Here is a 25,393-nt window from a genome sequence, read left to right on the forward strand (position 1 = left end):
CACCCACCTGGGTGATCAGTTGTGTGTCAGAGCTCTCACCACACATCAGCTATTAGATGGAGAGGTGACGAGAGAGTGCCTTCAGAAAGTATTCATACCCCTTGACTCATTTCACATTTTGTTGTGTTACAGCCTGAATTCAAAATGTATTAAATGGTTTCTTTTTCTCACCCATCTACACACAATACCCATAATGACAAAGTGAAACATGTTTTTAGAAATGTTTGAAAATCTATTGAAAATGAAATACAGAAATATCTTAACTACATAATTATTCACACCCCTGAGTCATTACTTTATAGAATCATCTTTGACAGTGGTTCCAGCTGTGAGTTTTTCTTGGTTTTCCTTGGCTTTCAACACCTGGACTGTGCAATATTTGCCCATTATTATTTTTTAAATGATTCAAGCTCTGTCAAATTGGCTGTTGATCATTGCTAGACAACCATTTTCAGGTCTTGCCATAGATTTTCAAGTAAAGTCAAAACTGTATCTCAGCCACTCAAGAACATTGACTTTCTTCGTGGTAATCAACTCCATTGTAGATTTGGCATTGTGTTTTAGGTTATTGTCCTGCTGGAAGGTGAATTCATCTCCAGGGTCTGGTGGAAAGCAGACAACCAAATTTTCTCTAGGATTTTGCCTGTGCTTAACTCTGTTTATTTTTTATCCTGAAAAATTCCCCAGTCCTCGATTGCAAGCAAACCCATAACATGATGCAGTCACCACTTGAAAATATGAGGAGTGGAACTCATGATGAATGTATTGTATTGTATTTGCTCCAACCATAACACTCTGTATTCAGCACAAAAAAACAGTATTGCTTTGCCACATTTTTTGCAGAATTACTTTAGTATGTTGTTGCAAACAGGATGCATGTTGTGGAATATTTGTATTCTGTACAAGCTTCCTTCTTTTCACTCTGTCAATTAGGTTAGTATTGTGGAGTAACTACAATGTTGTTGATCGATCCTCAGTTTTCTCCTATCACAGCCATTTAACTCTAAATGTTTTAAAAAGTCACCATTGGCCTCATGGTGAAATCCCTGAGTAGTTTCCTTCCTCTCTGGCAAGTAAGTGAGGAAGGACACCTGTATCGTTGTAGTGACTGGGTGTATTGATACACCATCCAAAGTGTAATTACCAACTTCACCATGTTCAGATGGTTATTCAAGTCTGCTTTTTTACATTTTGTCCATCTACCAATAGGTGCCCATCTTCAAGAGATTTTGGAAAACCTGGTCTTGTGGTTAAATCTGTGTTCGAAATTCACTTCTCAACTGAGGGGCCTTATAACTAATAGTCTGTGTGGGGTACAGAGATGAGGTTGTCATTCAAAAATCATTTTAAACACTATCATTGCACACATAGTGAGTCCATGAAACTTATTATGTGACTTGTTAATAAAATTCACTTCTGAACTTGTCTGCTTGTCTGAAATGTCTGCTTTTAATTTGTAAATATCTATGGGGTATTGTGTGTAGGCCAGTGACAAAGTGACAAAGCATTTCAATCTAATACATTTGAAATTCAGGCTGTAACACAACAACATGTGTAAAAAGTCAAGGGGTGTGAATACTTTCTGAAGACACTATATTATGCCAACTAGTAATGAGGGGGATGATTAGGTGGTTATGATGGAAGGGGGCCAGGTTGGGAATGTTGCCATGACACCAGGATTAACATCCCTAGTCTTACAATAAGTGACATGGGATTTTTTATAACCACAGAGAGTCAGGACAACCATTTAACTTCCTATCAAAAAGACAGCACCCTAAGTAGGGAAATGTCACCTAGACTGCTCTGGTATCTCCTTAGACCAGAGGGAAGAGTGGCCCCTACTGACCCTCCAACACCACTTCCAGCAGTCTCCTATCCAGAGACAGACAAGGCCCGACCCTGCTTAGCTTCAGAAGCAAGCCAGCAGTGGGATGAAGGGTGGTATACTGCTGGTACTGTAGGTGGCAACATGTAAAGTGACATGTGATAACATTACTTACTTACTGACTGTATTGTTCCCATGGGGAAATGTTGTTGCAGTGTCATGTACACATTTAAAGTGGCATTTAAATACAAAACAAAATTGACAATACAACTTTCATAACTGTTACGCACCAATAAAAAACAATAATAGTAAGAAATTAAACATGAAATAAAAAAGAAGAAAAAGACTAGCCTGCTGGACTTACGGAGTCAATGTAAACTACACGTCATTAAACTACAAATATTGTAGCACTGGGAAACATGATCTCGTGAAATAAATGAGACAACATGGGGATACAAATATTCAATGTGATGCCAAGAAACTTAACGTGATAACATTTTCACAACTAAAACAGCAAATATAAAAAAAATTCAAATGTGAAAATGCAATTCTACAGAGTTAGATTTTCTCAGGTGAAAGTTTTTCACACGTGAAATTGTTGCAATTCACATGTGAGGTGGAAACGTATTTTTTCTCTCGTGAAAAGGTGGTGATAATATTAATTTAATACATGTGAACATATGGTTTCAAGATTTACCTCACGTCTCTTGTTTTCACATGTGAAAATGTCAGCTCAACATGTGAAAACATCTATTTCACATGTGAAAATGTCAGCTCAACATGTGAAAACAGCTATTTCATATGTGAAAATGTCAGCTCAACATGTGAAAACATCTATTTCACATGTGAAAATGTCAGCTCAACATGTGAAAACAGCTATTTCACATGTGAAAATGTCAGCTCAACATGTGAAAACATCTATTTCACATGTGAAAATGTCAGCTCAACATGTGAAAACAGCTATTTCACATGTGAAAATGTCAGCTCAACATGTGAAAACAGCTATTTCACATGTGAAAATGTCAGCTCAACATGTGAAAACAGCTATTTCACATGTGAAAATGTCAGCTCAACATGTGAAAACAGCTATTTCACATGTGAAAATGTCAGCTCAACATGTGAAAACAGCTATTTCACATGTGAAAATGTCAGCTCAACATGTGAAAACATCTATTTCACATGTGAAAATGTCAGCTCAACATGTGAAAACATCTATTTCACATGTGAAAATGTCAGCTCAACATGTGAAAACATCTTTTTCACATGTGAAAATGTCTGCTCAACATGTGAAAACAGCTATTTCACATGTGAAAATGTCAGCTCAACATGTGAAAACATCTATTTCACATGTGAAAATGTCAGCTCAACATGTGAAAACAGCTATTTCACATGTGAAAATGTCAGCTCAACATGTGAAAACAGCTATTTCACATGTGAAAATGTCAGCTCAACATGTGAAAACATCTATTTCACATGTGAAAATGTCAGCTCAACATGTGAAAACATCTATTTCACATGTGAAAATGTCATCTCAACATGTGAAAACATCTATTTCACATGTGAAAATGTCAGCTCAACATGTGAAAACACCTATTTCACATGTGAAAATGTCAGCTCAACATGTGAAAATGTAATTTTAATGTGAAAGCGCACATTTCTTTTTTGAGTCTTTTTTGCAAGGGATGTAATTAAATGGTGTAGGAGTTTTAAGGTGAGTGACATGCTGTACATTTGACATGATCGCTTCAATATGACCCCACCTGGGATTTGAAACTCAGAACCTCTAAATTTGGGGTATGCTGATCTTTCTGCTGCGCTAAAGAGTCTGTACTTCTGCATTCTCAGAAGTCCCCTACAGATGAATTACCTATTCCTATATCTATACCTAAATCTATATCACCGCACTTTGCAAAATAATGCCATCTGCACTTCTATTTTAGTTATCAGTTAATCTGACATCATTTATTTTATTTAATTACTTCAGTAACTTGTGTTTTTTCTGTATATTTGTATCATGTTGGTGGGGCATATTATTCTGTTTTAAGGTTACTCCTGAATCACTATGATAAATATAATAGGTTTTATTGAGTGTATTTTAAACAAAGCTGAGATTTACAGTAAAGTTCAACGTTTAGGAATACAGGTGAAATCAGTTATTGACACACAAACGGTGCCGTGGAAGATTGGAATGCCATGAACCAAGAGATTGTGAGTTTCAATCAAATCACATTTTATTGGTCACATCCATATATTTAGCAGATATAATTGCGGGTTTTGCGAAATGCTTGTGAGGACATGTTGCATTTAGATTAGTTGTTTATTTAGTCACATGCATAAGGTCACAGATGTAATAGCAGTGTACAGTGAAATACTTAAACTCTGAGATCCAACAGTTCAGGTTTAAATTAAACAATAATAATAACATAAAAAATAATACATACATATTTACAACTTTGACAATGAAAAATACAAATGTCCATTAGGTTGTGGGCAGGGTAATTGTCGGTATCAGGCTGTGATGCAGTTGACATACTAGGCTGTAATGCAGCCCGACAGTGTGCTCTTGATGGTGCTCCTGTAGAAAACTGTGGTGCCCCTTGGGAAAAGGCTGAATTTCATCAGCCTCCTGAGGTTAAAGAGTTGCTGTCGAGCCCTCCTCACCACGGTGTCTGTGTGGTTTGACCATTTCAGCTCCTCTAACATATGTACACCAAGGAACTTTAAGTTTTTGACCATCTCCACGGCAACCCCATTGATGAGGATGGGGGCGTGTCCAACCTGGTTCCTCCTGAGGTCCGCAATCAGCTTTGTTTTGCTGAAGGTGAGGGAGTGGTTTTTTACCTGGCACGACACCGGCAGAGTGCCTACCTCCTTCATGTATGGTGTCTCGCCGCTCTTGGTAATCAGGCCTACTACTGTTGTGTCGCCAGTGAACTTGATGATGGAGTTGGAACTGGTTGAGGCCATGCAGTCGTGGGTATACAGGGAGTACAGCAGATGACTAAGGATGCACCCTTGTGGGGCCCCTGTGTTGAGAATCCGTGTTGATGAGGTAATGTTGCCTATCTTCATCACCTGAGGGCTGCCCGTCAGGAAGTCTAGGACCCAGTTGCATAAGGAAGAGTTCAGTCCCAGGGCTGTGAGTTTTCTGGTGAGCTTAGAGGGCACAATGGTATTGATGGCCGAGCTGTAGTCAATAAACAGCATCCGCAGATATGCAATCCTCTTGTTCGGGTGTGTGAGGGCTGCTTGCAGTGAAATGGCGATTGTGTTGTCCATGGATCTGTTGGGGCAGTAGGGGAAATGGAGAGGGTTGTGTGTGTCGGGGAGGGAGCATGTTATGTAGTCTTTGACAAGCCCCTCAAAGTATTTCATAATGATGGAATTGAGTGCAATGGGTCGGTAGTCATTTAGTTAAGTTACTATCTCTTTCTTGGTCAAGTGGATATCTTGAATAATAATTACAGTATAAATAAACAATCACAATGTAATCATTTCAAAATGAGTCACATGAAAGTTGAAAACACTGACTGTGTGACGTTCCGGGGACATCCTAACGACAAATTTTAGGGCATCACCTGTGAAATGTAATGTTAAAAATATCCACCTCTGAAACTTCATATGAAATATCATCACATGTGAAGTGTTCCAAAACCAAATGGTTTTCATTGATTCCACATGTGAAAGGTTATGTGATCACATGTGAAGATCCATCCACCTGGAAAAGAGGAATGCATATGTGAGGATTGGCAGGACAGAGAAGCTATGTCTGGTAAGACGAGAGGCGGGTGTGTGTGTCTGTTTGTAAATAACAGCTGGTGCACGATTTCTAATATTAAAGAAGTCTTGAGGTTTTGCTCGCCTGAGGTAGAGTACCTCATGATAATCTGTAGACCACACTATCTACCAAGAGAGTTCTCATCTATATCATTCGTAGCCATCTATTTACCACCACAAACCGATGTTGGCACTAAGACCATACTCAACAAGCTGTATAAGGGAAAATTTGGGAAAATCTGGCAATAATTCTATCCTCCTGACTCCTGCTTACAAGCAAAAACTAAAGCAGGAAGTACCAGTGACTCGCTCAATACGAACGTGGTCAGAAGACCAATGACACTGAGGAGTATACCACCTCAGTCATCATCTTCATCAATAAGTGCATCGATGACGTCGTCCCCACAGTGACCGTACGTACATATCTCAACCTGAAGACATGGATTACAGGGAACATCCACACTGAGCTAAAGGCTAGAGCTGCCGCTTTCATGGAGCGGTACACTAATCCGGACACACACTAAGAAATCTCGCTATGCCCTTATGCAGGAGTGGCTAAGGCTGTTCTGACCATACACCCCAACAGCTCCCAGATATTCAGTGGAGAGTCTGTCACTCTCAGATGTGACATACAGGGGGGAGGAGTCACTGACAGGGAGTACAGATGGTTAACACCCAGTCCAGATCAATGTCCACAGAAAGAACATGAATGTATTATCAGTTCAACTGAGTTTTCCCACTGTGGTGACGACAGATGTCTGGGTTCACATCAGCAGCAGGATTCTAAATTGAGTAATCAGTGACACGTACGTCATCTTATCTCTCATTCACATCTGTGCCTCCGTTCTTATAACCAGATTGCTAGAGAATTTAATGTTTATTTTTCCACCATAAGCCACCTCCAACGTTGTTTCAGAGAACCGTCTACACAACTACGTGTAACCACGTCAGCCCAGGACTTCCACATCCGGCTTCTTCACCTGTGGGATGGTCTGAGACAAGCCACCCGGACACCTGATGAAACTCTGGGTTTCCACCAAAAAATGTGTCAGAAGCTGTCTCAGGGAAACGTATCTGTTTGCTCATCGTCTTCACCAGGGTCTTGAACTGACTGCTACTTGGTGTTGTAACGGACTTCAGAGAGCAATGCTCACCTTCGATGGCACGCTGGAGAAGTTCACAGATTAATAACGGTTAAAACTGTATTGGGTATGGCATCCTGTTTGTGAGCGGTTCGCTTTTGTCAACGTTGTGAACAGAGTGCCCCATGGTGGCAGTGTTTTTAATTGTATATTAATTATTGTTTTTTACATACATTTATTTAACTAGCAAGTCAGTTAAGAACAAATTCTAATTTATAATGAAAGCCTAGGAACCGTGGGTTAACTGCCTTGTTCCAGGGTGTAATGACAGGTTTTTACCTTGTCAGCACGGGGATTTAATCCAGCAGCCTTTCGGTTACTGGCCCAACAATCTAAAAGTTATGGTATGGGCAGGCATAAGCTATGGACAACTAACAAATATTGGCAATTTGAGATCCTGAGACCCATTGTAATGCCATTAATCCGCCCCCTTCACCTCATGTTTCAGCATGATAATGCATGGCCCTATGTCTCAAGGATCTGTACACATTTCCTGGAAGCTGAAAATGTCCCAGTTCTTCCATGGCCTGCATACTCACCAGACATGTCAGCCATTGAGCTTTCTTTGGGATATTCTGGAACGACATCTACAACAGTGTGTTCCAGTTCCCGCCAATATCCAGCAACTTCGCACAGCCATTGAAGAGGAGTGGGACAACATTCCACAGGCCACAATCAACAGCCTGCTCAACACTGCCGCGCTGTATGAGGCAAATTGTGGTCCCACCCGATACTGACTGCTTTTCTGATCCATGCCCCTACATTTTTAAAAAGTATCTGTGACCAACAGATGCATATCCGCATTCCCAGTCATAGGAAATCCATAGATTAGGGCTCAATGAATTTATATAATTTGACTAATATCTAATATACATATACTTTGACTAATTTATATGACCTGTAACTCAGTAAAATCTGAAATTGTTGCATGTTGAGTTTATATTTTAATTCAGTGTATTAGTATATACATTTCACAGAATATTAGAATTATACACTTTTTTTTAAAGACTACTTTTACAATATATTTGCTCTTGTATTTCACTTTTTTTTTACCATCCACAAGAGGGTGTGAATGCACAAGTAAACAGTTATAGTCAACTCATCCATACAACCGTCTTTCAGCCTTTCTTTCAGCCTAAAATAGTTTTGGGGCTCCCAATGTGTGAGTTCGAGGGACAATCTGTGATTAGTACATACATTTTGGGAATCTTAAAGAATATAACTTGCAAATGCCTCGTGAGCTTAGTTGCCAATTGAGATTTTCATAATTCATTTTAAAATAAAGGTGTTGAAATGGACATTTCTTCTCTGTTTTATGAAGTATTTCTGAAAACATCTAGACAAAATAGAATGTTTCAGTGTTCAGTGTCCACTTTCACAGTGTGTGAGAAACACCTCAAAACAAAAAGATCATGAAAGGGATCAATAGAGGACATTCACTACAGTATATTAATTGTCATGAATTAACCCCCAAAAAGATAAAATCATTTTACAGTACAATTTCCAGTTTTACTCTTCCCATCCAGTAATAAATATGTTTGTCATACATTCGAACACAATGAAATGTCAGTGACAAAAACATATTTGATCATGACTAAATGCATGGGAAGTAAGGCTATGTGGTATTTACAGGCCCAGCTCTGAGGGGGTTGCTAAAAGACCAGGAACAATTCAGCTTCATGGCTTATCCTCGAAAACCAGTTACTGGTTATAGTTTTTGATTGAATGCTGTCTTCCTCATTGAGTCTCTGGTCTGTGGGATGATGTGTATACACACACACACACACACACACACACACACACACACACACACACACACACACACACACACAGGAGGATGCTGAGTGAGAACAGTGTGGTGGTGAGGTACATAACACAACTCATATTGGGTTCCTATTTTCCCCTGGGCTTTATTAGAATATTGTAGTAATATCAATGTACTGCAGTCATACTGATACCATCTCTAAAGGCAGTACCAAGACAGTTGGCTTGTCATGTTCATTAGAATGTACAGCAGGCAGGATTCTAGCTCGCTGTAGTTACAGTGTGTATTCATTTCATAATTACAACACTTATTAATTTGACTCTATTTGTGGAAACGACTGACGACGGATTGGATTTTTCTCAGGCTTTCACTTGCAACATCAGTTCTGTTACACTCACAGACAATATCTTTACAGTTTCGGAAACGTTAGAGTGTTTTCTATCGAAAGCTGTCAATTATATGCATATTCTAGCATCTTTTCCTGACAAAATATTCCGTTTAAAACGGGAACGTTTTTTTTTTCCAAAAATGAAAATACTGCCCCTAGAGTTCCAAGAGGGCCATTAAATTATTTATTTGACCAAATTCGCCACTCTCTTATTGACCTCTGTACATAAACTCCTTGCTTGGTAAGCGAAAAATACTGAAAACACCACATGATGGGGAAGACAGATTTTTGGGACATTTGTCTCGTTTCAACTCTTCCTCTCTGGTTTGTCTCAGTCTTGCCCTCTACCTGTAGTTAGGACAGGTTAAGCCTGTGTACATTTTGTAAATCTAGGTTACTTACTTGATATTTTGTACTTCATGGCGTCGTCACCTACTCCTTCCCACAGTTTTGCTGTGTCCACTCCTTTTACAGAAAGAGGAAGTTGACTTGAGATAAACAGGACATGCTAATTTACTCTGTTTCTCTTTAAAGCATCTGTAGCTTTTTAATTCTGACAAAAAGCCCTATTTGTTTCAAAGCCACAGGAACTGTAGGGGACACTGGACACTAACTTTGGAACGCAATGTTCCAACTGCAACTCTCAACTTGATATAGAATGTTATGTAGTAGGTAGTTTAGTGTTAACACACAGTTAGGCAATACACTCATGCAAAGGCTGAGGGCACGAGATGTGAAAAAAAACTACCCCAGCTCCTCGTCAGCTCAGTAGGCAAATAGTCTAGAGACGCTGCTGACACTGTTTGCGAGATGCTGGAAAAAAGGCATTTTTTTAAACCGTCCATCGAGTCCTGCCATGTCTACAGACATCACCCAAACAAACAAGAACAGTCCCTCAGAGAATGATCGAGTGCAGAGCTGGTAAATAGTTGCTTATAGATATGTCAGTTGTGTAGCTAGCTGCCGGCTGACACTGAGCTTCAGCTGTCTAATGAACAAGTCATCCACCAAACCCCTGAGAGGAGTTAGTTACTTAGCTTGCTGACTGTGGTTTTGACATGCTCTCCTAAGCAGCAGTGTGACAGTGAGAGGTGAGAAGAGCTGCGTGTGTATGAAGGGAGGGGGTGGCTGAAGATGTCCATTTCCTTTGTGGGCAGTGGCACAAATTAGGTTAGCTAGCTAGGCATGCATATATATATATATATATATATATATCTCAGTATACAGAGAAAGCGTTTTTGACCATTCTTGATACACAAGGGAAACTGTTCAACGTGAAAAACCCAGCAGCGTTAGAGTTCTTGAAACAAACCAGTGTGTCTGGCACTTGATACCAGACCCCGTTCAAAGGTTCTTAAATCGCTAGTCTTGCCAGTTCACCCTCTGCGTAGCACACATACACAACCCACGTCTCAATTGTCTCAAGGCTTAAAAATCCTTATTTAACCTGTCTTCTCCCCTTCATCTACACTGATTGAAGTGGATTTCACCTCGATTAACCTGTTCAGTAGGGTCTATGTCAATTCCTGACATGTAATCCTTGTAAAAAAAAATCCCTGTTTTAGGTCAGTTAGGATCACCACTTTATTTTAAGAATGTGAAATGTCAGAATAATGGTAGAGAGAATGATTTATTTCAGCTTTTATTTATTTTATCACATTCCCAGCATGTCAGAAGTTTACATTCACTCAATTAGTATTTGGTAGGATTGCTTTTAAATTGTTTAACTTGGGTCAAACGTTTCGGGTAGCCTTCCACAAGCTTCCCCTAATGAGTTGGGTGAATTTTGGCCCATTACTCCTGACAGAGCTGGTTTGTAAGGCCTCCTTGCTCACACACGCTTTTTCAGTTCTGCGCACAAATCTTCGATAGGATTGAGGTCAGGGCTTTGTGATGGCCACTCCAATACCTTGACTTTGTTATCCTTAAGCCATTTTGCCACTACTTTGGAAGTATGCTTTGGAAGACCCATTTGCGACCAAGCTTTAACTTCCTGACTGATGTCTTTAGATGTTGCTTCAATATATCCACATAATTTTCCTCCCTCATGGTGCAATCTATTTTGTGAAGCGCGCCAGTCCCTCCTGCAGCAAAGCACCTTCACAACATTACGCTGCCATCCCCGTCCTTCACAGTTGGGATGGTGTTCTTCGGCTTGCAAGCATTCCCCTTTTCCTCCAAACATAACGATGGTCATTATGGACAAACAGTTCTATTTGTTTCATCAGACCAGAGGACATTTCTTCATGTGCAGTTGCAAACCGTAGTCTGGTTTTTTTATGGCTGTTTTGGGGCAGTGGCTTCTTACTTTCTGAGCGGCCTTTCAGGTTATGTCGATATAGGACTCGTTTTTACTGTGGATATAGATACTTTTGTACCTGTTTTCTTCCAGCATCTTCACAAGGTCCTTTGCTGTTGTTTTGGGATTGATTTGCACTTTTCGCACCAAAGTACGTTCATCTCTAGGAGACAGAACGCGTCTCCTTCCTGAGCAGTATGATGGCTGCATGGTCCCATGGTGTTTATACTTGCGTACTATTATTTGTACAGATGAAGGTGGTACCTTCAAGCATTTGAAAATTACTCAGAAGGATGAACCAGACTTGTGGAGGTCTACAATTTTCTTCTGAGGTCTTGGCTGATTTCCTTTGATTTCCCATGATGTCAAGCAAAGGGGCACTGAGTTCGAAGGTAGGCCTTGAAATACATCCACAGGTACACCTCCAATTGATTCAAATTATGTAATTTAGCCTATCAAAAGCTTCTAAAGCCAAGACATAAGTTTCTGGAATTTTCCAAGCTGTTTAAAGGCACAGTCAAGTTAGTGTATGTAAACTTCTGACCCACTGGAATTGTGATATATGTGAAATAATCTGTCTGTAAACAATTGTTGGAAACATTACTTGTGTCATGCACAAAGTAGAGTGGTTGAAAAACAAGTTTTAATGACTCCAACCTAAGTGTATGTAAACTTTCGACTTCAACTGTATATTGGTCATATTGGTCAATGCTCCCAAGTGGCGCACAATGGGATTGCCTTGCAGTTCTCCAGCTGTATCCACAGAAAGCGCACAAGGTTCAATGCATGAGGGCAAGCGGCATGGGATGGGCCATAGAGCCACGCACAGAAGACGGACATAGCCCATCTGATACCCCGCCACACTGGGTCGCACTGAGCAACATTTTAAGGGGCATTGCACTAATAACGGCACTGACAAAGGAAACGTTCCCGCTGTTCTTAATGCCGGTCTGCACGTTCAAACTAAAACAATGTAACTAATAATGGCATCTTTATGTTTTCGTTAATAAAATAATGATACAAATACTCTTTCAAAATGCTATTGTTTATTTGGTTATGTATCGATAATGAATTACTATGGGAATAAATATCACTGAATTACAGAAATATTTAAACAAAGTTAATTAAGGTAAACAAATGGTTGCTTACTGGAGAATACTCTTTCAAACACACACGGTCACGTTGCACAGCGTCATTATGGCTATTAGCAGGTAGCTGGACAATAAACTTTCCTAGAAGGAGGGTAGGGGGAGAATTCTATTGCCAAATGTATTTCTTAGTTCGGTTGGCTGTATAACAACCGGCCGTGATTGCTGCCTGCCATCCAGGACCTCTACACCAGGCGGTGTCAGAGGAAGGCCCTAAAAATTGTCAAAGACCCCAGCCACCCCAGTCATAGACTGTTCTCTCTACTACCGCATGGCAAGCGGTACCAGAGTCCTAAGTCTAGGACCAGAAGGCTTCTCAACAGTTTTTACCCCCAAGCCATAAGACTCCTGAACAGGTAATCAAATGGCTACCCGGACTATTTGCATTGTGTGCCCCCCAACCCCTCTTTTACGCTGCTGGTACTCTCTGTTTATCATATATGCATAGTCACTTCAACTATATCTACATGTACATACTACCTCAATCAGCCTGACTAACCGTTTTCTGTACATAGCCTCGCTACTGTTATTTTCAACTGTCATTTTACTGTTGTTTTCATTTCCTTACTTACCTATTGTTCACCTAATACCTTTTTTTTGTACTATTGGTTAGAGCCTGTAAGTAAGCATTTCACTGTGACAAATAAACGTTGATTTGATTTGATTTGTTGCAATTTCACTTTAATCCACCAGAAAAGACAAAACAAATAATACAACAAAAAGTATCATTGTTATTATTACGTATCACATCCGACTGTGATTGGGAGTCCTTCAGGGTGGCGCACAATTGGCCCAGCGTTTCTCTCCCTCTAAAAACAGCAATTCATGGTTTGGCCTTTACAAATGCTATTTTGGCATTTATTCAGATTACAATCGCTCATTTTTTTTTTTTTTAAACGAAATAACCTCCAAAATATTGTTATATATTATCAAGTTGATGGCACAGTCATATACTGTAGCGGCACCTACATAAAGCTGAGAGACTCACTCATTCATGGCTTTGGATGAAAATAAATACATTCTTTCTGATAGTCTTTAATAATGAAATGTTTTGGTTATCCTGACCTGGACACCATGTAAAGTATTATAATAGCCCATTGTGGCTGTTTGCAGGACAATATACCTTTACCAACACCTCTCTGTATTTTCATACTTTGTGGATGGGGCCTCCCCAGTGGCGCAGCTGTCTAATCAAATCAAATCAAATGTTATTTGTCACATACACATGGTTAGCAGATGTGAATGTAGCGAAATGCTTGTGCTTCTAGTTCCGACAATGCAGTAATAACCAACGAGTAATCTAACCTAACAATTCCAAAACTACTACCTTATACACACAAGTGTAAAGAATATGTACATAAAAGAATATGTACATAAAGATATATGAATGAGTGATGGTACAGAACGGCATAGGCAAGATGCAGTAGATGGTATCGAGGACAGTATATACATATGAGATGAGTAATGTAGGGTATGTAAACATTATATTAAGTAGCATTGTTTGAAGTGGCTAGTGATACATTTTTAGATCAATTTCTATCAATTTCCATTATTAAATTGGCTGGAGTTGAGTCAGTATGTTGGAAGCAGCCACTCAATGTTAGTGGTGGCTGTTTAACAGTCTGATGGCCTTGAGATAGAAGCTGTTTTTCAGTCTCTCAGTCCCAGCATTGATGCACCTGTACTGACCTCGCCTTCTGGATGATAGCGGGGTGAACAGGCAGTGGCTCGGGTGGTTGTTGTCCTTGATGACCTTTATGGCCTTCCTGTGACATCGGGTGGTGAAGGTGTCCTGGAGGGCAGGTAATTTGCACCCGGTGATGCGTTGTGCAGACCTCACTACCCTCTGGAGAGCCTTACGGTTGTGGGAGGAGCAGTTGACGTACCAGGCGGTGATACAGCACGACAGGATGCTCTCAATTGTGTATCTGAAGAAGTTTGTGAGTGCTTTTGGTGACAAGCCAAATTTCTTCAGCCTCCTGAGGTTGAAGGGGCGCTGCTGCGCCTTCTTCACCACTCTGTCTGTGTGGGTGGACCAATTCAGTTTGTCCGTGATGTGTACGCCGAGGAACTTAAAACTTACCACACTCTCCACCGCATCGCAATGCAAAATGCGTTGCTACAGATACCCGTGCCGGTCTCCACCGGGAGACCCATGAGGCAGCTTTTGGTTTTAATTTAGAATCCTCCAATCCTCTATATGTAATTATTGGCGGAGAGTCACGTCATATTTTTCGATACACTGTAGGCCTTCCGTAGGCTACATGAGTCTCACTAGTGTTGAGTAATGTGCTGTTAAAAGTGGTCTGTATTATTTATTTAAATTGATTCCCAATAGGATTTGAAGCAATAGCAAAAACTATTTTAGCATCGTTTCGCCATTCTCTGATACAAGCAAGGGGACTGTTCTTGATAAATCAATGAGATTTTTATGTTGACTGAAAGGACCAGATACACACACACATGAAAAATACATTGTCCTGATACACATCTCATAAACAACACACTAACAAATACATATCTATGTAGACAGTTTTTAACTAAATGTGTCCCTCAGAACCATCTGAGTAATGAATAAGTTAGCTAGCTGACTGTGGTTTTGACACATGCTATTACTGAGCAGTAGTGTGTGTGTGATGAGAGAGGGTGAGGAGAGGGAAAGAGGTGGGGGTGAAGATGTCTATTTGGGCTAAGTGGAACAACTGAGGTTAGCACCCTAGGCTTGAAGGGAGGCCTATAGTCAGTATCTATCTAGCTATCTATCTGTGCATTGTGGGTGGAGAGATGAAACAACCATCTGCACATTCTGATATCAAACTACAAGCTCTGATCTCATCTCAGGTATCTATTCTCATTTCACCCTCCTTTTATCCAATAAAGAGGAAGGAACCAGTGTGAGTCCATGTAGCGAATCACAAGACGTTTGTCAGAAAATAAACTCGCAAGCAACTGTTACTCTTTTTTTTCACAGTCTTTGTACATTTCTGTAGAATGTTTCTCTCTATTTCTCTGTGTGACGGTAAAGAGGCGTGAACTAATAGATCTGTCATCATATAGGAAGTAGAGGGGTTTGTCAGAAGTACTGTAGTTCAGAGTTCCAGCAGGACAGAATGGAGTCCACCTTGATCTGTGTGTTACTCTGTAAGTACTGAGTGAGTGTGTTTGTGTATGAACAATAATTACCTGATTAATTAACTAAGCCTGTGATGGAAATAAGGATTAAGACAATCATGTAAATTAAGACAGTTTCATGTTTTAGCTTTTTAGTGTGTTTTGTACCTTATTGATAAAACAGTGCAAATACTTATTAGTAAATTACACTAAAGTTGGATAGCAGCAAATATGGTGTAGGTCTACAGATGAAGGATCTTAATTTGGTCACTCTTTGTTGCTAAGAATTGTCATTAACCACAGGAAATGCAGATTTTATCAGTATTGCACTTTTCATGTCGCCTAATTTTGGCCAGCTAATATCCTAACCACCAATCAAGCAACATGTTGGACTAAATGTTTAAATCCGGTTGCTGCAGGATTATTTTGCTGTGAACATATAGTTTAATTTAAGATCATATATCTGTATATGAGGTGGGGGTGGATGACCACCCTACACTGAAGTAGCATCTCTGTGAGAACCTGAGCTTGTATAGCAGATGGTGTGGTGGTGTGGTGAGCATTTAACCAGGTCACCACTCAGGAAATAAAGAGTAGCTCTAACTCAGTGGTTACTAAATGTGCTGTCAATGACGATGAATGCAAAATGCTATATTTGTTGGATGTGTTCTAGTATCAAGTTGTGAATATTGTAAATGGTTGAGAGTTCCGCCTCTACAGATATAGTAAACTGTACTAAGAGATTGATGAGTGTTGACAAGCTATACCTCATGGTGCTATGGACAAAAGAGACTATCAAGACTGAAGACTAACAATGCTATTCATAAGGTTGTCTTCAGCTAACGTGGTACTATCTAGCTAGGCTATTAACCAACTAGGTGAACACTAGCTAGCTAGCACCAAAAGCTCACGGCTAATCATCGAATTGCACACGGTTCAGCAATGCTTTTCCCCCAAAGTTATTATGGGCCCTGTACCCCATGGAAAACAAACATTCTCAGGCAGCTCTCGATCAAGTCCAGTGAGTTTTGTAAGGTTTTACTGAGTAACGGCCTGTGCTGAGTTTAAGCCACACTCCTAGTCCTCACGGCTAATGAAAGCTAGCTAACCGCCGTCTGGGTATAGCCATTTTAGCCGTTGTATTTAGTTCGCCTTGCATTGAGTTGCTTTGTGCCTACTAACTGAACCAGACCCACTTTGTGGGGATTCGGTCCACTTGAGTTATTTTGCTTCAAGTGCTTGTTTGATGTCACCTCTTTGACGCCACTACCTCTGGTGAGCACGAGTCACCTGGCACCTGATGCACACTAATTACTGTCTACTATTACCAGTTGTGATTTAGGCATGTAAATATTGGTGGGGCCCCAAAAAAAGTGGGATGCATGCCAGCAAATCCACTACACAACACAACACTAAACAATACATTAATTTCACTATAACGGTGACAAACGTACCCCACAAACTGTTAGGGCCAAAAATAAAGCTGTCCCAACAGCAGAGTCACAACAGCAGTCACAACACCTTACCACTGCTACACCTGGCTATCAGCGTAGCCTTGTCTGGCAGCGAAATAGTTCATTCAGCCTCATTTACTGCCTTTTAAAAAAACATAGCTGATATGGCTTACTTGCTTAAACAAATGGTGTCTACTGACAATTGAGATTTATGAACTATAGCATAAGGGGACGACAAGTGGATAAGAGGCAATCCGCAATTTCGATTAAGACATTAATGAGTGAGCTAAGATGGACGTAGTCTATATAACTATTTGTTCAGCACTTTTGAAATGTAGTGACAGAATTCAGAACATGAGCCGTACATACAGTGTTCTCCCTGTACACCAAGTCAGAACCGTAGGACAAATAAAGGGGGCATATAAGCAGACAATGAAAGCTCTTACAATATTCGATGATTACATTTCTCAAAAACAGGTTATAGGCTACATGTGCACCACCAAGTCACAACAGTAGATGAAATTAAGAGGTGAAAATGGACCACATTATTAGGGTGATCCACATGTTCTTCAAACAGCTTACTACACAACATACACGTAGTATTACTTTCTTAGCTACAGTATACATATATCCCTGTCATATTACATAATTTATGCAGCAGCATACAATGCATTTTTGGACTCACCTTGTTGTGCTGTGTTCACTTGAACAGGAAGCTGGCGTGGCGGTCCTTCGTGGACAAATTTTGTCATCAATCTTTGTCATCAAAGTCTGGCATTCTCTGGATTTATGGTGCTTTCAAGACAACTGGGAACTCTGGAAAAAAAAGGTTGAATAATGATGACATCAGTGATCTTCGAGTCGTAGCTCTAGAAAGAGGCCAGAGTTGGATGAAAGTTCAAAACGTATAGTCCCAGTCGTAGCTTGATTTTCCAGTGTTCCCAATTGTCTTAAACTCACTATAGTCAGATTTTGCAGTTCTGAGTTAACAGTTGCTTTGATCAAGGCACAAATCATGCTTCATTGACAGCATGGCCACTGTTGATTGTTTATCATTTTAAACTAGGAAAATAGACCCCTAGTCTTAGACTTAGGACCACACAGCCACTCCCCTGAGTAGCAGGCTAATGATTGCTTTGCAATGCTTGCAGATAAATTTGCGATTTTCAACTTGTGTAATGTTTATCTCCAAAGGCCGATGAGCACCGGCACGTTTTATCTATAATTTCTCTTCATTATTTCTCTTCAGATGACAAGGATTAAAAAGGATATGCCAGTAGATTGTCAAGTTGATTCATGATGATGACTGCTACCTAAGATTTTGAAAGGATTAGTCCAATCAAAGCTACTGTACATGATTTGACGTCATTTTATCTGTGTCCAATGACCTTGAGGCTTCTTGGATGGGCAGTTCTAATGTAACTCTATGGCAGCACCCAAGGGCTAGAATTTTAGAGCTCTATCCTTAGACTTGGTGGTGAAGTAGTGTCCCCGTGAGTGACAGAACACTGAGCCAATCACAGTGCAACGCTCCGTATTTTCTGCTTTCTCAACAATGTTGAGAAATGTAGTAAAGTAATGACTTCTCAAATAAGTTACGCTAAACGTTATTTTGGCTGACAATGTGTTGGCTACGCTATGGTTACGAACCACATAGCATATCATAGCACTTCTGTATATTGCGCTGTAACGTACAATTGACCTTATTTTAGTGCCCAAAAAAACGTAATACTTCCAGGTCAAAAGTAATATGAATATCATTGTAAAGTACAATTTCTCCCCTGTCCAGCAAAATCAATGATGAGACCTTCATGCCGCCCGGCTCTGCGTAATTAAAGAAGTCAATGAGCTCTGTCGAGTCTTTTTAAAAATAGCGGCTGGGGAAGTGAAACCTAGTGAAAGGGAAGGGGGAGATAAGCCATGTGGGAAAATAGCTTTTTCACCCGATCTGTCCAACTTATCATCTCTAAAATGTAAATAAAACACTATAAAGAGTTTGTATGTGTCATTGCATACCTATTTGAAGATTTGTGTTGAATTTGAATCTGGCTTTTAGGGCGGCGCTAAAGTTATCTTCAGAAGTAAACAGCTGCTGTCGCGGCTTTTGAGAGTCATGACGGCTTGCAATGATGATGTAAAAATTAATGCATGCAGTTGTACAATTGACTAGATATCCCCCTACCCTGTCCCTTTCTTGTTTTTAATGCACATGTACATTACATAATGACACGTCACAATTTAACAGCGTCTGAGGGCTCAGTCATTTCAACTTTTCTCCAAAACGATCGGGCCATTACCATGTCAATCAACGCTTGGATAGAAACACACCCCAGATGTTGATGCCAACACAGTTGCTACAGTCCCATTAGTTTTCATTGCAGTCTCATTTGAATGTATTCTCGCAAATTTGTTCGGAATGGGGTTAGTCAACAGTAGGTGACAGCATGTTAGCTAGCTAACAAACTTGTCTACATGCTATCTACCTAAATACCCAACATTTATTGACTTGATTATTCACATCATTCTTAGCTAAGTGGTATAGTCTTTGTGCGTTCTCAATGAACATAAATTAGCTCAGGCTATCTACTCTAATTTTAGAGCACTCTGGTCTGAGTGTGCCAGAGTGCAGAATATTTGGTGTATTTGCGAATGCTTAACACCCGTTGAATATGGCCGGTGTCAGAAAACGTTGGCAAAAAAGTCTCATTAAATTGTTGCCAGCAACACAGTTACAGTCACCAATGCTCTGGATAACATGAAAACAGCCTAACCAGCTCTGCTGTGGTGAGTAAAATGGTCAGAGTAAAGTGTTCTCTCATTTGTGCCTGGAAGTAGCTAGCCAGTTAGCTTGTGATGTGGGCTTCACTGCTGTTGTGATGGTCAGAACGCTCAGATCAACCCTAGTCCTCTGCCAGTGTGCGCTCTGAACGCTCTGACTTTCAGCATCAACTTCCTGTAGACAGGCATGGTGCAACGCTAGTATGCTCAACTGAAAGGATACCGTTTGTTTACAGTATACTTACATGGCTAAATAGTCAACTCAGCAAAAACAAGAAACGTCAATTTTTCAGGACCCTGTCTTTCAAAGACAATTCATAAAAATCCAAATACCTTTACAGATCTTCATTGTAAAGGGTTTAAACACTGTTTCTCATGCTTGTTCAATGAACCAAAAACAATTAATGAACATGTACCTGTGGAACGGTCGTTAAGACACTGAGTTTACAGATGGTAGGCAATAAGGAGGCCTTTCTACTGACTCTGAAAAACACCAAAAGAAAGATGCCCAGGGTCCCTGCTCATCTGCGTGAATGTGCCTTAGGCATACTGCAAGAAGGCTTGAGGACTGCAGATATGGCCAGGGCAATAAATTGCAATGTCCGTACTGTGAGACGCTTAAGACAGCGCTACAGGGAGACAGGACGGACAGCTGATCGTCCTCGCAGTGGCAGACCACGTGTAACAACATCTGCACAGGATCTGTACATCCGAACATCATACCTGCGGGACAGGTACATGATGGCAACAACAACTGCCCGAGTTACACCAGGAACGCACAATCCCTCCATCAGTGCTCAAACTGTCCGCAATAGGCTGAGAGAGGCTGGACTGAGGGCTTGTAGGCCTGTTGTAAGGCAGGTCCTCACCAGACATCACCGGCAACAACGTTGCCCATGGGCACAAACCCACCATCGCTGGACCAGACAGGACTGGCAAAAAGTTCTCTTCACTGACAAGTTGCGGTTTTGTCTCACCAGGGGTGATGGTCGGATTCGCGTTTATCGTCGAAGGAATGAGCGTTACACCGAGGCCTGTACTCTGGAGCGGGATCGATTTGGAGGTGGACGGTCAGTCATGGTCTGGTGCGGTGTGTCACAGCATCATCGGACTGAGCTTGTTGTTATTGCAGGCAATCTCAATGCTGTGTATTACAGGGAAGACATCCTCCTCCCTCATGTGGTACCCTTCCTGCAGGCTCATCCTGACATGACCCTCCAGCATGACAATGCCACCAGCCATACTGCTCGTTCTGCGCGTGATTTCCTGCAAGACAGGAATGTCAATGTTCTGCCATGGCCAACTAAGAGCCTGAATCTCAATCCCATTGAGCACGTCTGGGACCTGTTGGATCGGAGTGTGAGGGCTAGGATCATTCCCCCCCTGAAATGTCCGGGAACTTGCAGGTGCCTTGGTGGAAGAGTAGGGTAACATCTCACAGCAAGAACTGGCAAATCTGGTGCAGTCCATGAGGAGATGCACTGCAGTACTTAATGCAGCTATTGGCCACACCAGATACTGACTGTGACTTTGGATTTGGACTCCCCCCCCCCTTTGTTCAGGGACACATTCCATTTCTGTTAGTCACATGTCTGTGGAACTTGTTCAGTTTATGTCTGTTGTTGAATCTTATGTTCATATAAATATTTACACTTTATTAAATAAATGCAGTTGACAGTAAGAGGACGTTTCTTTTTTTTGTTTATATAGCATGTAGTATGTACTCATTAAGTATGTACTATACAGTATGTTAGTATGGGTTTTCGGACACAGCCCACGTTTGTATGCGGCTTTATTAACTGAATTATGTATTTTTTACAATTTTTGCAAACTGATATATGACACATTAATGCCAAAATAACATGCGAAACAAGAAAAAAATGTGAGGCTCATAACAGGTTCTGCCCCACATTGTTAGGCCTGTCCAGTACTTTAAAAATATCCTCTCTTGTTGTCCTGGTTTCCAGTGGTTTGCAGAAGTGGATGTCTTCTTTAATTGACCCCCCATAACCGTAACGGACATAAGACCAGGAGCTGTGCCAGGCCCGCCACATCTGTTGACTCATCCAGCTGTAACGCAACAAATGTAGAATTACTGATGCTAGCATTGGATGTGCTCGTGGAAGCAGAACAATGTGTCGTCGACAGGTGCAGGTGTAGTACTGTTCGTAGATATACTACCAGTATAGCTGCTATGTGTCTCTGGATGTGGGCCTTACTTTAACCATTTATCAATGTCAAACAGAATGAGCAGCAGCTACGTTTGTCTACATACGGACCGTTAGTGGAATGCCCACGAGAGAGTAAATGTTCATGTGGATGTGGATGTTATGTGGACTCGGATGTTAATTATTTGACTAGGCTACCTGTATTTGACATTGTGTTGTTATTTCGCTGAACACTAGATGGTTTCATTTAATTTTTGGCAGTGAAACGAGGCTACACAGGCGAGAAAAACACCTCACCCAAATGTATAGCCCGTTGGACAACATAAATGGACTGTTTGAAAATGTGAGGAAAAATCCCCAAAAAATTGGGCGTACCCCCGACGGCATTGTGCGTATCCCTGTTTGGGAATACCTGGTTAACACTTTGTTCAGTCACCTGATGTTTTAAACAGACAGTGTACAATTTTCAATGTAATGCAACTCAATAGGAAAATAGTGTTTTTACACAATGTAGAATCCTAATATTCCAGAAAGTATTGCAATTTCAATTACAGGTATTCATATACACATTTTAGCTTTTATAATAAACCAATGTCTTTACAGTGTTACATATTAGTTTCCAGGGCACAACATGTGCTTCAAAAGTAGCTGGAATTCATATATGAGCTGTATATCAATCAATATAACACACTATTTTCTGGTGCTCCTAAATTTCATGTGGTGCTCCTAACTTTTTGAGAGCACCAGTGTTACCTGCATGCTATTGTCACGAAGGGTTAATACTGTACCATAGCGAACAAAGAAATTGTCTATCCTCTATCAAGGCACAAGGCGAGACCCAGATGCAGACACAGGAGGCAGATGGTTGGAGTCTTACAATGTTTAATAATACAAGGGGTAGGCAAGAGAATGGTCGTGTACAGGCTAAAGGTCAAAACCAGATCAGAGTCCAGGAGGTACAGAGTGGCAGACAGGCTCGTGGTCAAGGCAGGCAGAATAGTCAGGCAGGCGGGTACAGAGTCCAGAAACAGGCAAGGGTCAAAACCGGGAGGACTAGAAAAAGGAGTGCTGGAAAACCAAGCTGGTTGACTTGACTAAACATACAAGACAAACTGGCACAGAGAGACAGGAAACACAGGGATAAATACACTGGGAAAAATAAGCGACAATCACAGGAACAGGTGAAACAGATCAGGGCGTGACAATCCTCACCTGGATGCTTTATCCCTCGGGGCAGAGCCGGGGAGAAAAGTTGAAGAAAAGAGAAAAGTAAGAAGGGAAAGAGACAAGCTATTGGAGAAGAGTGGCTCTTAAGTACACTCTCTGTTTTATTCTTGTTGACTTTCTCTTGGAGAAGAGTGTCAGCCCCGTATGGACACTCTCTGTTTTACACTTGTTGACTTTCTCTTGGAGAAGAGTGTCAGCCCCGTATGTACACTCTCTGTTTTACACTTGTTGACTTTCTCTTGGAGAAGAGTGTCATCTCCTTAAGTACACTCTCTGTTTTATTCTTGTTGACTCTCTCTTGGAGAAGAGTGTCAGCCCCTTAAGTACACTCTCTGTTTTACACTTGTTGACTTTCTCTTGGAGAAGAGTGTCATCTCCTTATGTACACTCTCTGTTTTAGTGTTGACTTTCTCTTGGAGAAGAGTGTCAGCCCCCTATGTACACTCTCTGTTTTAGTGTTGACTTTCTCTTGGAGAAGAGTGTCATCTCCTTATGTACACTCTCTGTTTTAGTGTTGACTTTCTCTTGGAGAAGAGTGTCATCTCCTTATGTACACTCTCTGTTTTAGTGTTGACTTTCTCTTGGAGAAGTGGTATGACTAAACAGGTTGTTCCTTCCTACTCTCTGTTATCCATGGTCCTATGCTCCTTGCAGAATCTTTTGGACGGAGAGAAAGTTCACTGTTGTTAAGATCCTTTAGTGAAAGACAGTGCAACAGTTTATCCACAGCTGTTGTGTTGTCTCTAAGGACACACGCGTGCAAGCGTACATGCATGTGTGTGTGTGTATGTGCGGGTGGATGCATGTAACTGTGTACACGTGTGTGTTTGTTAAGTGGGGGGAGGCTGAAGTTGTTAAATTTACTTGGTGATCAGTGGAACAACTGAAATTAGTTGGGTAGGCTTGAAACCTGACAACTTAGCAAAGGGCCTATAAGCATCTGTTCTATTCTCGTTCCATCCTCTTTTCCTCCAGTAAAGAGGAAGGAACCAGTGTGACATCATGCAGTGTGGGGCCATACAGAGAAGTTGGTCAGAAAATAAACACGCCTTTAAACACTACTATTTTCTCACAGTCTTTGTTCATTTCTGTAGAATGAGTTAGTGTGTTTGTGTATGAACACTAAAGACCTGATTTACTAAGACTTTGATGGACAAAAGGAATAAAACATGAATGAAAATTAAGACAGTTCTATGCTTTAGCTTTTTGGTTTTATTCCTTGTTGATTTAACAGTGCAAATACTTATCAGTAAATTATACCACAATGGGATTGCTGGACATGGTGAGTCTCTGGCCTTTTAAAGCTGCAGTCCGTAATTGAAACTACCACAAAACGGCCACCCTGCCACTTGTTGTGGTATACAGCTGAGGAATGTTGCTAGGGGAATTCATTCATGTACAATGTTTGTTTACACTGATATTGTGAACAAACAGTCATAAAATAACAGTATATTCTGTGTTATATTTTGAATTTATATATCTCTTTTTAACCAACTGAGGTACTCAAAGCGCTTTACATAGTAGGGGGAAACTCACCTCTTCCACTAGCAATGTGTTGCACCCACCTGGGTGATGCAAGACAACCATTTCTGTGTCAGAACTCTCACCACACATCAGCTATTAGGTGGAGAGGTGACGATAGAGTGCCTTCAGAAAGTATTCATAACCCTTGACTAATTTCACATTTTGTTGTGTTACAGCCTGAATTCAACATGTATTAAATTGTTTCTTTTTCTCACCCATCTACACACAATACCCATAATGACAAAGTGAAACATGTTTTTAGAAATGTTTGCAAGTCTATTGAAAATGAAATACAGAAATATCTTACATAATTATTCACACCCCTGAGTCATTACTTTATAGAATCAACTTTGATAGCGATTACAGCTGTGAGTTTTTCTGGGTAAGTCTCTAAGAGCTTTCCACACCTGGACAGCGCAATATTTGCTGATTACTCTTTTAAAATGATTCAAGCTCTGTCAAATTGGCTGTTGATCATTGCTAGACAACCATTTTTAGATCTTGCCATAGATTTTCAAGTAAAGTCAAAACTGTATCTCAGCCACTCAAGAACATTGACTATATTCGTGGTAAGCAACTTGTAGATTTGGCCGTGTGTTTTAGGTTATTGTCCTGCTGAAAGGTGAATTCATCTCCTAGGTTTGGTCGAAAGCAGACAACTAGGTTCTCTCTAGGATTTTTCCTGTGCTTAACTCAGTTTATTTTTGATTGCAAGCATACCCATAACATAATGCAGTCACCTGTAACGGTTGTCGTCGTCTGATGAGGAAGAATCGGACCAAAGAAT

General features: G+C 40.7%; 1 protein-coding gene across 7 annotated transcripts in view; it reads left to right on the forward strand.

Annotated features, from left to right (window-relative positions):
* Window positions 1-25,393, forward strand: part of LOC118936439 (basement membrane-specific heparan sulfate proteoglycan core protein-like) — a 100,266-nt gene that overhangs the window by 38,217 nt on the left and 36,656 nt on the right. For 5 of the 7 annotated variants that reach the window (XM_036987400.1, XM_036987402.1, XM_036987401.1 and 2 more), the window contains exon 1: window positions 15,267-15,485. The exons of the other annotated variants lie outside the window; for them this stretch is intronic. In XM_036987400.1, the coding sequence (XP_036843295.1) occupies window positions 15,455-15,485 (31 nt within the window). In that variant the 5' untranslated portion in view covers window positions 15,267-15,454. Of the gene's footprint in view, window positions 1-15,266; window positions 15,486-25,393 lie in introns of those variants that run through there. 7 annotated transcript variants of the gene reach the window in all.

The sequence above is a fragment of the Oncorhynchus mykiss genome, chromosome 9 (genome assembly GCF_013265735.2).
Source record: "Oncorhynchus mykiss isolate Arlee chromosome 9, USDA_OmykA_1.1, whole genome shotgun sequence".
NCBI lineage: Eukaryota > Metazoa > Chordata > Actinopteri > Salmoniformes > Salmonidae > Oncorhynchus > Oncorhynchus mykiss.